Raw genomic sequence first — 16,419 nt, 5'->3', positions numbered from 1 at the left:
TAGAGCGAGAGTTTTGTATAATTTTATCCTAGAGTTTCTTGTATAGATACGGAAATAAAATTCGGAGCTCTCTTATTGAATAAGTTTTGCTTACAACGCACTGCACATATGCAGTAAACAAGAGCTGCTGTATATATGCTACTTGTGGACAGCTGTGCGAAACTGTTGCCTAATACAAGTGGACTCCCATCAAGACTCGCTCCAAATTTTAATTCCATATCTGTACAAGGTTTGGTTTTAAAGTGAAATTCAGCAGTCTTAATATTTGTAAAAGCCTTGTAATTTTTTTATTTACATCTATCTCTCCTTCGTAAGAAATGTTACATTCTAAGTAACAGAAAGAATTTACTTGTTCTGAGATCCTGTTTTCAACTACAGTTTTGCTTCTGAGTGGGTATATGCCGATATATGATTTTAGTAATATATACAGTAATATGTACTATCGTGTCTCAGAGTTACTAAATTTGTTGTTTCACAAAAACGTTTGAAAAGTAAAACCCCGTATCATTTACATATGGATGAGGTAATCTCACACACATTGAAGATTGTCTACTCTAGCTTTCCTGTGAACACCACTAATTTCTGTGACCTTCTGTGCACTTAGTTTCAACACATAAACGTGGTCCCTTGTTTGAAGATTTCACAGTTGTAATCAGTTTACCACATTTCACACAAAAAACAAAAAGAGACACGAGACATTTCCACATTACAAAAAAAAAAAAAAAAAAAAAAAAAAAACCATTTTAATTTTCACTTCTTCACTTTCGACAAACACTTCACTTCCCATTTCTTCTTCGGTTTTATTTAATACTAGAACTATTAGAATTGACAAGATTAGGATATTTAAATATAAATTTGTTATATGTGGGTGCTTGTGTAAAGGGGGTTAAGTCAAATTGTAAGGTTTGTGAACTTTTCCCCTTTGGTACTGAACAAAACCATTTTGTCACAAAATACGGAGTACTGTAACTGCATCATGAATGGAAGAATGATTTAACCCCTTTAACACAAGAAAAAAGTAATTGTGGAGAGCTGAAATCTGTACTTATCCCAGTTTAGCGAAATCATACTTAACCCCTTTTACACGAGCACCCGCGATATATTCTTGGGCCTAAATTACTACTTTGATTAAATACTGTAACAGTGTTTCATTTTGATTCAAACAATTTTAAATAATTCATACCTTTTGTCTCATAACTATGAGAATACAATTCAAAATTATTTCGATTTTTATGTATGAATTTTATTAATACAATATAATAAATTTATCTTATGTTAAGTACATTAAAGTCTAAAAACAATTTTTGAAATGGAAAATCAATAGGTTTATGAAGACATATTTTAATTATTTTCTTCTGTAATAAATAAAGTGGATTAAAATTGGATTTAAATGAGCTACCCCATCCTATAATTCCATACATAATTACTGATTGAAATAAAGTTAAATATATTGTGCGTAATAAACTTATTGACAAGTAATTCCTCAATAAAACAAAATAATATACTATTCTACGTAATTTATTACAAAGGTAATTAACGTGTTGGTTCCATTTTAAATGATTATCGAAAATTATTCCTAAATACGTAACTTCAGAGGACTCTTTAATAATCGGACATTTACACTGTATAAGACAACAATCAGAATTATGTAATTTAATACTTAATATAGATGTAGGAGGTTTGTTACATTTTTCAGATAATGAGAATGGAATAATTATGGTATTTATCTTGGATTGTTGCTGTTTTATTATAGTTCTCACTTTCAGTTTCAAAATTTCTATATACTTCACGTCCATTTCACAGTGTACACTGATTTCTGGCAAACTAGTTTAAAGCTGTGTTTCTTCATTGTTTGATTCTTCTTCCTCATTTTCGTCTTTTACGAAATTTTTGTAATTAACTTCACAATACAGAAAACAGGCACTTACTTCCGATTCTAGTATTGTTTTATGTATTACTTTTTTCCTCAGATAAGCACTGTCTTCTTTCTTCCTTTTCAATGACGCATCTAATAATTGTTTCTCCCCTTAAATAGACAGAAGGAACCGCATTATTTTTTAAAAATTCAGCTTTCTTTAGTTTGAAGTAAACTGGATTTTATGAGACAGCATTGATCATAGTTATCTCCAGTTAAATGAACAAAGCATACATGTGCACATTTGCTTGGAATGAAATCTTTGCGATTAATCCTATTAGTCATTCATTATGCTGTTCCAGAGATTTTTTTTTTTATTTGGAGATTTATGAAAATATAATATTACTCTTCTGATAATGTTCGAAACAATTAGTACAAACAGAAACCCTACTAATCGTCATAATTACTGCAATAGTGGAAAGAAACACAACATGCTAAAGGAACTAAGCAAGCAATACTGCACATGTGGGGGTTCAGCTCACATTGTCACTGTGAAACAAAACTTCACAAGAGGATTGCTAGAGAACGCATCGATTTTCAACATTCAGATTTTCTTTGCTGTTTTTGTGAGAGAATAATCTCGGAATTATGAATAAATTAAATTTAATCGGACAGGGCCTTTAAGCAGTCAGTGAAAATTGTAAAATACAACAAAAACAATTTCATTGAAAGGATAAAACTATATTATTAATTCAGTTATTAGTTAATACTGTATTGTCTGTTCAGTCTCTATTGAACAGTAAATGTAACAGTGACAAGAATACAAGATGCTCTACTAAATTATTAAGATACACTGATTTTTAATTCAATAAAGTGTAAAGAATAAATATAATTTATTTATAAAATTATTATAAACAGATACAGTAATTTCAACTTCAAATTTAATACATGTTATGCATATTTTTGTGATCACCTGTAACTTCATGAATCCTGTCTGTAATTTATTATTGCAAACTTAAAGAGAATTATTTCCTGAAATGGAAAAAAAGATTTATATGGTTATGTATTAATCATCACGAAACCGCAATTCAGTTGAGTTCCTCTTCTGAATGAAACTCATTTATAATTGTCGTTTCTTACTTCACACTATAGACAATATTTTGTTTCATATTTTAGTAATATTTGTAGATAATTCACTGTTCTGATATATAACTTCTGATATTATGTAATCTATGTTATTTACAAAGAATTCAAGGATAAGTTTAAATAATTTTTCGGCTACATTATGTCGAGCTAAAACTTACTGTTCCACATATGTAAATGGATAATACCTATATAATGCACGTATCACTTCGCAAGTTGTCTCTTGAGATAAAATTTATACAATAACGAGTGGAGTAGTGTGACACATTTTTTATAGCAACAGGGATATAGGCTAAGTAAATCAATCACTACTTGCTCTTTTAATAAGTACATGTTGTCTTTTCCTTTTCAATATCAATATTTGTTGAAAATAATACAATGTACCATTAAAGAAAAACTTGTAACAGATTAAATAACTATATAATAATGTTAAATGTTAGCATAGTTCAATTACAAATTCATAATATGTGTATGTATAAATGAAGACTTAAATTTACAGATCTTCAATATGCAATGAATTCATTATCTGCTTTAAATTGCGTTATTTTCAGTACCTATTAAGTTATCTCTTACATACAGGGAAACTCGAATACTTATTTAAATTTTATCATGATTATGAGATACAACTGTTGAAAGTTTTATGTGGTAATGTATATAATTTAGATCAAAACAACATAAAATTATGCAACAAATTAGCTAATAAGTTAAAACATCGCCATTAACATTAAAATGCTGAAAAATTCCATTCAAGTGCTTGTAAGAGTGACATGAATATTGAATATTCACAGCAGAGGCAATTAGGGCTGCAACTGTAGTGTGATATTAGTACATCTTTGAAAGAAATTTTTGAGGATCATGTTGTTTAATAATACTATTAGCATTTGGGTTTGTAAAGTATAAGAATATAATAACTACAGACTAGCAAAAAAATGGATCACTTTATTTTGTCATCATCATGTCCTGCACGTGTTAGATCCTAGTGATCCATTATGGTTTCATTTATAGTTTATGCTTTATTTGTTCTACATTCTCATAATGGCATATTGTAAAATGAAGTTGTGTACTGCACACTTCATTCCAGTCATAAAAATGCTTCCTTTTACAGTTATTAAGTTCTAAAATGTTATTTCATGGAATTATTGAGACAATGGCTTACGTTAACACATGATTATGCTACTAAAACTGTCTCTGTGCACTTATCTTGTTCTAATATTGGATATTACCATCCCTGGTGACGATGACAGCCTTCATTCATTATGGTAACTGTCAGGTCCTGTAATATGTCTTGAGATTTCACTCCTGGAGTGCTGCCCACATTTTGTTCATGGTGTCGAAGTTGCGACATCAAACATGGCAGAGTACACTATATCGCACAGGTTTTCAGTAAAGTTGATGTCTTGGCTGCATGCTGGATAGTCCAGAGTTGATATCCCAACGTTGTTACGGTATTTTGTCACGCAGCAAGCAGCATGAAGGGGGGTACTCATTGAGAGTACCTCCATCGACAAAAACAAGTTCCATCCAGGCTCCAAAGCTGATACCTCCAAACAGCATTCTCTCAGAGAAGTTGCAAGGCAAATATTGCTTCACATGCCTTCTGCATACTCTTTCTATACCAGGGGCCAGCAATATGTTGATCAAGATTTACCGATAGATTGCAAGAACAGATTTAATAGACCATGAGCGTTATTTACTGAAGAAAAGAATGTTTCAAGAAAATTGTAATAAATTAACGTTAGAATGACCATGCAGAGGGCGAAGATATTTATTCTGCAGTGAAGCATTTTCTTATTTTGGACGAAATTTCAATACAGAAGCTTGTAAGTATTACCACCGATGGAACCATAGCTCTAAGAGGTTCCAAGACTGACTTCCTGTTTTAGTGCTGAAAAGATGAAAGTTTTCCAAATTGTCTGTCACAACATTGTATTATAGCTACATCAGAAATCTCTGTGTGTAAAGTCTAACATGAATGATGCAATGAAAATTGTAGTGAACATTGTGAACAACATACAGATCAATGCTTTCCAGACAAGACTTTGTAGGACTGGTTGATGCATTAGAAATGCAGTATGGACAATTATTTCTTCATTGCGAAATTAGAAGTTTTATAATAGATAGGGTTGCCATAATTATGGATACAAAAGTATGGACATTTTTGTTATCCGCAAAATTGGGAATATTATTTGCAGTAAAGAATACTATCTATACATTGTACCAATATTTATGTGGTGTCAGCAGGCGCGTCTAAGAGGATGTAAGTCACCAGCTGAGGAAGAAAGATGTGTCCAAGAAAGAAGATAAGAGGGAAAAAGAAGAGATATTAACAAGAAGAGGAAATATAGACAGTGAGAATCAATCAGATACTGAGAAACAGAGGGGTAGTAATAAAAAACCCAATATATCATTTAAAGGGGCAGTCCGCGATAAAATTGCATATTTCGATTATGTTATAGGATGTTTACCAAAGTAATCCTTGGATTATTGGCATTTGTCGCATCGCTCTACGCCTTTTAGTTTGCGAAATATTGAAGGTCTTACTGCAAGCTCTGACGTCATAACCACTGATCGCTTCATAAGACTGCGTTGTAGTTCCGTTTGACATACAGCGTGGAACGAGTAAATATATATATTCATACGTTGCAGTCAGTTATTATTAACACACTTAGGACCTATCACATGCATATACTGTAATAATAATAATAATAATAATAATAATAATAATAATAACTTACCCATTTTGAATTTCGTACTCATAGTGATCAGAACAACTTGGGTCTGGTAAGGGTTCAAACTGAAAAGGTTTAATATGTCGATCCATTATAACCTAATTCACTCAGTGAATGTATGTGAGACGTGAAATATTCGTTATGAATGGACTGCAAATACGTGTTTATCTCACGTCAACAATAAATTAGTACATGGTTTATATTATTCTATTGCGTCATAGTTGTTGAGTCACACGGTTTAGGCACGAAGTTATGTTTGGGGGAACCTCTAAAACATGTGGATCATCGAATTGTGGCAGTTGATAACCAGAACTACTTCCAAGACATTTTTCTGTATAGTATCTTCTCTCCACGCATTTTTCTTCCAGCTGTATGTTTTGTCTTCCACCCAGCGTTTAGTGGCTTTAGAGTACTGGAGTCTGGAGCCAGTTACATCTCTTTTCACGTTGTAATTATGGTCGTAATCATAGTTCTTGTTACCATTCCACCATATGGAAAATGTTTTCTCTTAGGTGTGTAAAGCAATCTCTCGTTATGGTATGATTCAAATTTGCTGGTGTGACAAAATTGATTAGTTTGAGTTAGGTCTTTTAAAAGGGCAGGGTTACATACAACTTTTTTCAGAGCATTGTAATCGCTGGATCCAGGTTCGATCCATTCCCTCTCACTATTGTATGGGTGAATGTGTGCACATTTTTTATTATGTCTCTGTTTCTCCCCATTCGTGTATATTACAAACATGATTTAATACAGAAATGAATCTGTCTTCTAAGTCGTCAGAATCACCTTCACATGTAGCACAAGACCACATAGGTGATTTATGATGCTCTCTTTCCACATTTGTGCGTCGGCTTTATGCTTTTTGCCATGTGCCAAATGTCAAATTGATAGCCCATTCATTCATATTTGGTCCTTATCAATTTCCTAATTCCTCTATGGCGGTCCGATAGAAAGAGGGTAATGTTCATTTTTTCTTTCAGGCGCTCTAGAACTTTTTCGCATGCTGTTTCGCCTACAATTAGACCTTTTTGCAGAACTACAAAGTCTATAATCTTATCTGAATCGAGGACCATTACGCTGTAAGTCACATATTTTGCACTGTAACTAGATGAGTCAAATTGGCCATCATCGCGATTCGCACATTTTTATGTTTTAGGGAAATGATACATCTCACTGTTTGTTCTACGAATTTTGAAATTATTTTACAAAATGTTGTCTTGCCGATGAAACATAGTTGTAAAGTTTTTTAAAAATTTTCAAACTATTTGTATCTTATATCGCACAAGTATAACGCAGAACTCACTGCTGTGCTTCACCTCTGTTCGGACTTCCACTCCCAATTACGGGCATTCTGGCACACTGCATTAACTTTCAGCAATGGTCCTATTGTTTCTACCAAATATTTGTAAAAGAGGAATGACAAATATTACAGAAGAAAAACAAAATTTGTAACGCTGACCAGAATACAAAAGAAAAAAAAAAAAACTTTTTGACTTCCTATTTACTTTCTGTTTCATGTGCAGCGTCCTCAGAACCTGATGAATTAGAATTTGAAGTTTCTTCTTCTATTTGAAAATATGTTTCTAAGTCAGTTTCTGCTCCCCCACATCTGATTCACCACACACATTTCTTAGCGTCTCGCACCCTATCTCACACTGCACAGCTTTGTTTATATTAGGTTCCTGTGAATTTTCAGCCTCATCGAGAACTACACACACGTAATATTTTCAGCTATAGGTGCATCACTGCAACTTGCTATCGCTTCTTCGAAGACCTTCTTTCATTTATAAGCAGAGGAGCGCGTAGATCAGAACTGTCTTGGGGAGATTCTCCTTTCAAAAATAGGAAAGGTACAGAAGTTTTCTTAATTTTCATAGGAGTTCTATTATCTTTCATTAAACGTCTTTTTAGTAAAGACGATTCTTCAAAATCAGTTTCACGGAAATGACTGGAACACACAACAATAGTTTTCGATAGTGTAAAACCTTTTCTGTTGATTTTCTTCACCCATGTTTTAAATCTTTGCAGTAACTTTTCTCTGTTCGGAAATACATGAAATGATACCCGTTCTCCATGTTCTGTTTTTGTTGTTCCCTCTGAACACGAAAAATCACAACACCACGGCATTTTAAACTGTTTTACGATACAATTTCTTCTGTTTAGTCTACTGTAGTTCAAAATCGTTCATATAAAAGAAAATATGTCTACATAAAACCACAACATTGATGTGCTGGTTTTATGATAAATGAAAAGCAAAACATGACTTCACACAATCGTAACTAAGTCCGAAATTCTGTTCACGTTTACTACAGCGAGAGAACATTGTTTATTTTAATACTCGTACAAAGCGCTGCACTGCACTCGCCGATGTTCTCGGTCTATTATGCAATCACACCAGTTCAGTGGCTGTGACGTCATAAGTTTTTGTGCGGAGTCAGTAACTCAAAAACCATGCCTCGCATTGACATGCGGCAAATTACATTCTACTTAGATTGAAAAACGTGTTTGATTAAAGCCAACTTAATTTTATCGCGGACTGCTCCTTTAAGAAAATGGTGTGTCAGTAGGGGAAAAAATAGCAAAGGAAACTGAACAGAGAAAGGACAGAGTGTAGTGAGTGAGTAAGTGTGAGAAGAACATAGTGTTTATTTATAATATGAAGATAAAGAATGGTGTATAATATTAATGAACTAAAGAGTAAGGTGAGCTGGGAGTAGGGATGAGCCGAAGTGTATGTTAGTACGGAATAGGAAATAATAAAGAAAGAAGGGGAAGTATCAGAGAGAACAGGAAACATGTGAATAAATTGAATTATACTATTATGAGAATAAAACAAGAAAGAGTTAGCAAATTAATAAGAATGGTGGAGAAAATGGCAAATGAAATTGATAGGAATATAGAACGATAGTATAGGGTAGATAATAAATATGAAATATACAAGGTGATAAGTAAATAAATGTAAAGAATGGACATGAAAGGATATAGATGATGAATAAGTGAGGAGAAAGTGGGAGTTGGTCACATAATGTATAAATGATGTAAGTAGTGTAAGAAAGGGAATGCTTGCCCAAATATTGGAATGTAAAGGACCAGCAGGACTGAATATGTTGTGAGACAATAAACCATAGCCATATCCATTGTACCAAAACATTAAGAGCAAAACTAAATATTTATAATTCTGTTGTCATAACTAGACCTGAGAAATATATCCCATTATACTACCAGTGCGTTTCGTGTGCATCTAACTTTTAGTATGTCTCAGAGTTTGGGTGAGTTAACTCAGTGTCTTTCATTCATTTGAACTCACGCTTATCATCATGGTAAGTTAGTCCTCAGCATTTGAGTGGTTGAAAGTCACTCCTTTGATCTCGAAACACAACTATCTGCTAAAGAAAAATTTAAAAACATCATTTTCTTTGTTAAAGAAAAATTACACTATTTTAAAGACATTTTTTTTTCTGTCTGTAGAAAATACATCTAATATAACATTGACAAGTGTATCAGTCTTTTTATTTCACTATGTTAATATGATGGTGTATTATGTTTTTGTTTTACATAATTTTTCATTTTATATATTGTTGCAGTGAATAACAAACCACATTTTCAAATTTCAAAGGAAAATGATTACATGTTGCTAGAAAACACAGCCTTACATCTAGAAAAACTTCATTCCACTTCTGCAGAAACAATTAGGACATGTTTGAAATATTTTACACAAGCATTATCTATCTCAAAATCTGTATCATTATTAATAAATTTCCTCATTTGAAATTGTCACAAATTTTACATAGAGTTAAATATCCATAATGTTCATCCAGTATTTTTTTCATCTTGTTTGCTACATTTTTTCCTATTTCATATTCCAGTTATTCAGTTTCGCCACAATATCATTGACTACATGCTATTTTCTGTCTGTAGAAAATACATCTAATATAACATTGACAAGTATCAGCCTTATTATTTCACTACGTTAATATGATAATGTATTATGCTTTTGTTTTACATAATTTTTTATTTCATATATTGTTGCAGTGAATAACAAACCACATTTTCAAATTTTCGAAGGAGAATGATTGCCTCTTGTTAGAAAACACAGCTTTATATCTAGAGAAACTTCGTTCCACTTCTGCAGAAACAATGAGAACATGTTTGAAATATTTTACACAAGTATTATTTATCTCAAAATCTGTATTATTATTATTATTATTATTATTATTATTATTATTATTATTATTATTACAAATTTTTTCATTTGAAATTAAGTCACAAATTTCGTCCTCAGCATCTTCTATTATTCTTCTTTACAAGATGTTGAATGTTGCCTGTTATGAATAGCAGTATTCGGTCGTAATGTAACCGATCAACTAAAGTTCACTGCTGAACGAAACACACTGAAATCCCCCACCCCAACACAATTATGTATTGGTACCTAAAGTCAGAGGCGCATGAAGCGCAATGTAACGGCATACAATTCTTAGCCCTAGTCATAACATTAATAAATTAATATCCTGATAGTAACAAACAGATAGGCTAGTCTGATTTAAATATATATGCAGTATCAATAAAGTTATGTAATTCATCATTCATTCTCATTCTTCTGGGACGAATATACTTGCTTTAGAAAAGAAGTGTTTCCTTTGATGAAGTCATAAGAAATCCATGCATGAAAATTCCGAGCGACTTTAATTTGAAGCAGTGTGTTTACCTTATTTACATGGAGTCTATTCCTTCCAGGTATCCAAATGATTTTCTTCACAGGTGCAGAAGTTCCTTTGAGACAGCATACAAATGTTGAAACTTTCTCAAAATTGTTACGTTTTGTTTCACTTTTTTTATTTGTTGAAAACTTCATCACATAGATTTATAACTTTCAGTTCTGTGTTAGAGTGTTTTTCTTTTCCTTTCACCTTCTGCACATTTTTTCGGTACAAGATTGACGAGCACGATCTGATGAAAAAGTTTGTCATTGTTGATGGCAACATTAGGATTAGAAACGAGTGAATTTATAATGTCAGCTGATTTCTTAACATGCTCCAATATAATTCATAACCTGAATCTTAGTTCTACAGCAGTCAGCATCTGAGACAGACGTGTGCAGGATGCTCCGTTAGAGAGAAAGTAGTGTAGTAAAGTCATAGACCAGAGTGAAGTAAAATTCGAACATAATAATGGTGAATACAATGAAGGAATTGAAAGAGAAGGTCGAGGAATTCAACAGGAAGACGGAAGAAATGCAGCAGGAAAACAAGCAATTGAAGAAGTTAAAATTCTGGTAAGATAATCGGGGGGGGGACTTAGTATTTTTTCAGCATAGAGGAAATGGAGCAGGAGAAGGTAGTGACAACGTAAGAGAATGTATTCAGAGTGTGTTGGGAGGTGTTCAACATGGACGTGAACAACGGGCAAATTAAAGAGGCCTACAGGGTCAGAGGAGGACTGAATCAGCCCCTATTGGTTAAATTCAAAATTAACAAAGGAAAAAAATTTGAGTATAAAAAGCACTGATATTTAAAAAATTAAAATATTTGGCTCGAGATGGAATATCGCTACAAAACGAGATGTAGAAGAAGATTGAGGTGAGGAAAGAAGGAAATAAGGGATTGCAAAACTACAGCCTACGAAGCTGGTGCTTAAGGGGGGGGGAAGTGATAAAAAAAGTGGCAAAAGACATAGAAACATTAAGTGTACAAACAACAATAGTGACTAATATATATATATATATATATATATATATATATAATTAATAAGAGAATTAGTGACTAGCAAAGTGATAGATAAGGGAGATGACAGGAGGAATTGGAAGTGATTGAAAATTGAAGATGGAAGTGACTAATGTAGAAAGTGTTTGTAAAAGATAGTGTGCAATCAGGGAAATTTTAAACGATAGAGGGAGAGGAAGTATTTCAATATAAATAAACAAAAGAAATGTTGAGATGATCATTGGAAAGATGTGAAAGATTTCAAGGTACGAGGGTAGATAGTCAATAGAGGGTATGTATTATAGTAGTAATAGTAGTAAGGAAAAATAAGCAGACAGCACACATCGATGAAAGTTGTAATTGAAATAGTAATTAGAAGGTTATAGGGAAGCCTGAATACAGAGATGTGGTGGCGAACTATAACCGAACAAGAGTTGTAGAAATAAATATCATATCATAACCTGAATCTACTTGAATCCAGGAAAACTGCTCAGTACTCCAAAATTCTCTTTCCATAGTTTGAGACATAAAAGGCATTGGTCATAGAATTTCAGAATATTTTCTTCAAAATCTTCTTCTTCCTTTTCAACTTCAGAAATAAATATTGCCAGCTGTCTGGGGAATAAATTTATACTTTCTCCTGGAAATGAACTTTCTAATCTGTGACTGCAGTGCTTTGGTCTTTGTATATTTAAAACCGAAGTGTACAAACCAGTGATATTACTCTCCTTTTCCACCTTGAACCAGAAAATACGGACATTTTATCACTTTTTACTTGTACGACCCCGATATAGACACAAGTCTTAAAATACAAACTATCCCTAAAGTAATACAGACGTATGGCAACCTAATAATATATGTGTTTATATGTGTTTACAGATCCCCTTAGCAGACCCTTTACTCACCACGAACTCTCGATTGTTAGTGACGAACAATTGCCTGTCGCAAAATCGACACAAGGGATTTCTTTACGGTAGTGCTGTAAATCTCTTTCTCATGCACATTAAAATACTATGTGACCGTAATAATGTACAGTGTTAATCAATCAATCTTCTTAATGTACCCAACTGTTTGCTGACAACATAAAGTCCACTATAGTCTATTCAGTTTTTGTTTTTCATGAGAAATGAGGGATATTTTGATCAGTGTATGTATCATAAAAATGTCTTTTGTTATATGATAGGTCACAGAAAAGTTCTAGAAGAAAAAGTGGAGATGAAGTTCAGAGAGAGGAAAATATAACTGCTTACACAATGATTACTAAATCTCTGTCCTCTATGACAGGTTCAAGCACATGTCTTAACAATATTCAGACAGTATTTGGTATTCAATACTATTTGTCAAAGCTTCAATAACATTTCCTAAAATCAATTTAAGTACGATTTATGTGGAAAATGTATACCATCACAATGCAAATATATGATGTAAGTGCTAACATACCATGCACCCAAATTATGATATTTCAGGGTACACAGTTTGCAATTATATTATTACAGTAGAAGAGGCAAGACCTGTCCTACGACCTTATCATTTGCCGTGGCTATATCATCAATGAGTATGGAGGGGGGGAGATAGGTTTTACTCTGAGATGAACTTCTGTGTCCATAGATTTGTATAATATTAACCATCATGAAACAAACTCTGTTTCTGATAGGTCATTCTTTCCCCTATCGCACATCTCGCCTCCTGACTTATACATACTAAATAAAAATAAGTTATCGATGTAAACTTATTTTTAATGCATGAAATGGAATTGACACTTTTCACTGGGCAAGAATTTCTATTAAAGGAAGCTATGGAAATACTTATATCCTATATTGACTTATAATCCACTACTGCTTCAACTTACATTTGTGGATCTTCATTTTCAGACATAAACTTCTTAAAAAATATACAGAACTAGCTAACTGATGAACATTTGCAATCATACATTCGACTCAAGTTAATTTTATCTCTTATTCACAAAATATCAAAACTGTTGTTAAGGAAAGAGTTCTGGCAAGTTTCATACTGATTAAGTTGAAAGATGATTTTATGGTAATTTTAGTTTGTCACAAAAAGTTCAGTAGACATATTTGTAAAATTTCATTTTCATAAGTATTTAGTTCTGTTGCCTTAAACATTGTTCAGTGTTGTTATGCTAATTGAGTTTCCCAGAAATAAAACATGGCATGGTTATTGTGACTATTATAGGAGTAGATCATTTTAAAATGTGAGAAATTGTAAGTAGATCATCAAAGCCTTGAAGTTGCCTGTCTCATCTGCTCACAGTACTATTAACGACTACCGGTATTCACAGTCCAGTGGTGACACATGAACTATAATTGCCTGCCTAGGGCTCGGGGTGTGAACTGTGGAGCTATTGCAGGTCTTCTTGAGGTCACATTGGCTTCCCAGAGTCTTATAATAGTTCTCTCACTCAAGTGATGTTCCTCACTACTTCAAGATGATTTCTGGCCTGGACTGATGTGTTGCAATATCTTAAGACATGGAGAAGCAGAAACCTGTTATCCTTGGAAGATGCAGACCTCCCATGGCCTGATCTCAGTTTTTAGTAGGTACCAAGTTCATGGAATCGCCGTAGGCACATTCAGTGCTTCCAAATGATTACATTAACTGCAAAATGAATGCTTTGTGTATCCTTAACCAATGTAACAGCTCTTGCAACATCTTCGTGACTAATGTAAGAGGCATTTTAACTTACAAATTCGAAAGAGAAACTTGAGAAAAATATTGACTTGTAACAGAAAATGTGCCACACATTGATAATTCGTCAATAGCGGGTACTTCATATTTGTGAAACTTATGACCTCTTAACATAATATCTATCTCCAAAAATGTTGAATACATCTTTCCATAGTCATAAAGCCTACTTAATTTAATAATGCTGTCTAAATTGGTGGCTTATTGATGATGATTCGATTTTTACAAAGTGATCCACTTTTTTCTGCCAGTCAGTGAACGGTATATCTCCGTAGAAATTAGTTATGCGAGATATAACTTCTTTTTCTTTTGTATTTTACAGCCATTTTAAACAGACTAAAAATAATGTTATCTTTTTTCTTTTGTTACCTTTCCAGCAAAACAAAAAAGATTAAAATATATTACACTGTGTGTACACCTTCAGGACCATTAACTGAATGGCTAGTGTTGACTTTCCATGCTGGTAACCCAGGTTCGAATCTTGGTAGGTCCAACTCGAATTTGTTATGGTGGACAAAAACGGTGTTTGGTGGAAGGTTTTTGTGGGGCACTCTCGTTTCCCCTACCTGCATTCCACCATTGTTCCATTAATCATCATCATCATACAGTGTTAACGTAGTTCGCCTCCTATGGTGCACCATGAGCAACACCTTCATGGCAGCTAAAAGAACTACAAACTTCGGTGCATCACCATTAGATGGGAACACTGGGTGAATGATTGGAAGTCAAGTGCTCGCCATTAGGTAAAAAAATAAATAAACATTTCGAAACTACATACTGGTTCCATTATTAGGGTCCACACCTGTGGAGTAACGGTCAGCGCGTCTGGCCGTGAAACTAGGTGGCCTGGGTTCGAATCCCGGTCGGGGCAAGTTACCTGGTTGAGGTTTTTTCCGGGGTTTTCCCTCAACCCAATACGAGCAAATGCTGGGTAACTTTCGGTGCTGGACCCCAGACTCATTTCACTGGCATTATCACTCATTTCATTCAGATGCTAAATAACCTAGATGTTGATACAGCGTCGTAAAATAACCCAATAAAATAAATAAAAAATCCATCATTAGGATAAATTGATACGATCTGAAGAATCATCTACTTTGTTGTGTCAGTTATGTTTGGCTACACCAAACAACTGGATAGCACTATTAATCCCTATAAATTTCAGGACACAGTGGACTATCCCAAAGTCTATTTCTGAACACAGTCGTCATAAAAGCCTAAGAAGTCGTATGTGTACACTTGGTTCTATTTTCAGGAATTTTACATATTCTTTGGAAACTATAAGAATTATAATGTGTATGTTCACTTTATTAATATAACTATTTCACTGATTAGTAAAATATTTTTCTTATAGAAATACTTGATTTGTATTACCACAAACACTGAAATTAATTCCTTAGGTAATATTGAAGTGTATGTCTATATAATGGATCTTTTTCCTCACAGATTTTGTCCTTTCTTATATGATTAAGCATACTATTATTATTATTATTATTATTATTATTATTATTATTATTATTATTATTATTATTATTATTATTATTAGCTTGATTTCACTCTCCTGTAATCTAATTTACGTCATTAACTAAAAAATTCTAGCAGAATGAAGTGCTGTTAATATCAATGTGTATGTATATTTGTTCTCAGCAGTGTTAATTGAAAGTCAACGAAATAAACTTCCTCGGTTTCGTCCTCTAACTCTACCACACTGATTTTTCCGTTAAATTTAAATAAATGCAATATATATTGTTTCATAAGTACATGTAAATACTTTGTGGGTGTAAAGTAGAGGTACAAATAAGATTAAAACGTTCTTTGACACTTTTTTTTTCTTCAGATATTGCTCTATTTTCGAGTTATGCAACAAAATAGGGATAACAAACGCAACACAAATTAAAAGTTATTTCTTCCAGTGTTCACAAATTGGTTTTAGTACACTTTTCATAATACTCGTTCAAAGTGATTTTCTGAACTCTAAGACAGAGATGTGCTCGTCACCTTAGCAATCTCTGAATCCTTACCATTTCACAGCCATGCCCAATTTGCTGCTGTAATACTGCTATTTTCGGAATGTCTGTAGTACACTAGTGACTTCAGAAAGCCCCAAACATAGAAGTTCAGGGGTTCATGTCCTGTGATCTGGCTTTCCAAACAGTTGGTCCTGCATGACTTATAAATTTATTTGGATATGCTGAATGTTGAATTGTGCAGGAGCATTACCGTGCATAAACCATAAGTTTGCTATTGTAGCAAGAGGGACATCTTGCAGCAGGTCAAACAACTCATATTC

The 16,419-nt window shown here is 33.3% G+C and overlaps 1 protein-coding gene across 6 annotated transcripts in view; it reads left to right on the top strand.

The window, feature by feature from the left end:
* The window catches only part of LOC138704924 (UBX domain-containing protein 1), a 189,908-nt gene that overhangs the window by 107,304 nt on the left and 66,185 nt on the right, over positions 1-16,419 (top strand). Inside the window, exon 7 of one of the 6 annotated variants that reach the window (XM_069833329.1) lies at positions 6,708-6,806. The exons of 4 other annotated variants lie outside the window; for them this stretch is intronic. In XM_069833329.1, coding sequence (XP_069689430.1) covers positions 6,708-6,778 — 71 coding nt within the window. In that variant the 3' untranslated portion in view covers positions 6,779-6,806. Of the gene's footprint in view, positions 1-5,239; positions 5,407-6,707; positions 6,807-16,419 lie in introns of those variants that run through there. One more of the 6 variants, XM_069833335.1, reaches the window with a different exon arrangement.

Source organism: Periplaneta americana, chromosome 8 (assembly GCF_040183065.1).
Source record: "Periplaneta americana isolate PAMFEO1 chromosome 8, P.americana_PAMFEO1_priV1, whole genome shotgun sequence".
Taxonomy (NCBI): Eukaryota; Metazoa; Arthropoda; class Insecta; order Blattodea; family Blattidae; genus Periplaneta; species Periplaneta americana.
This window is presented reverse-complemented; position numbering and strand designations above follow the sequence as displayed.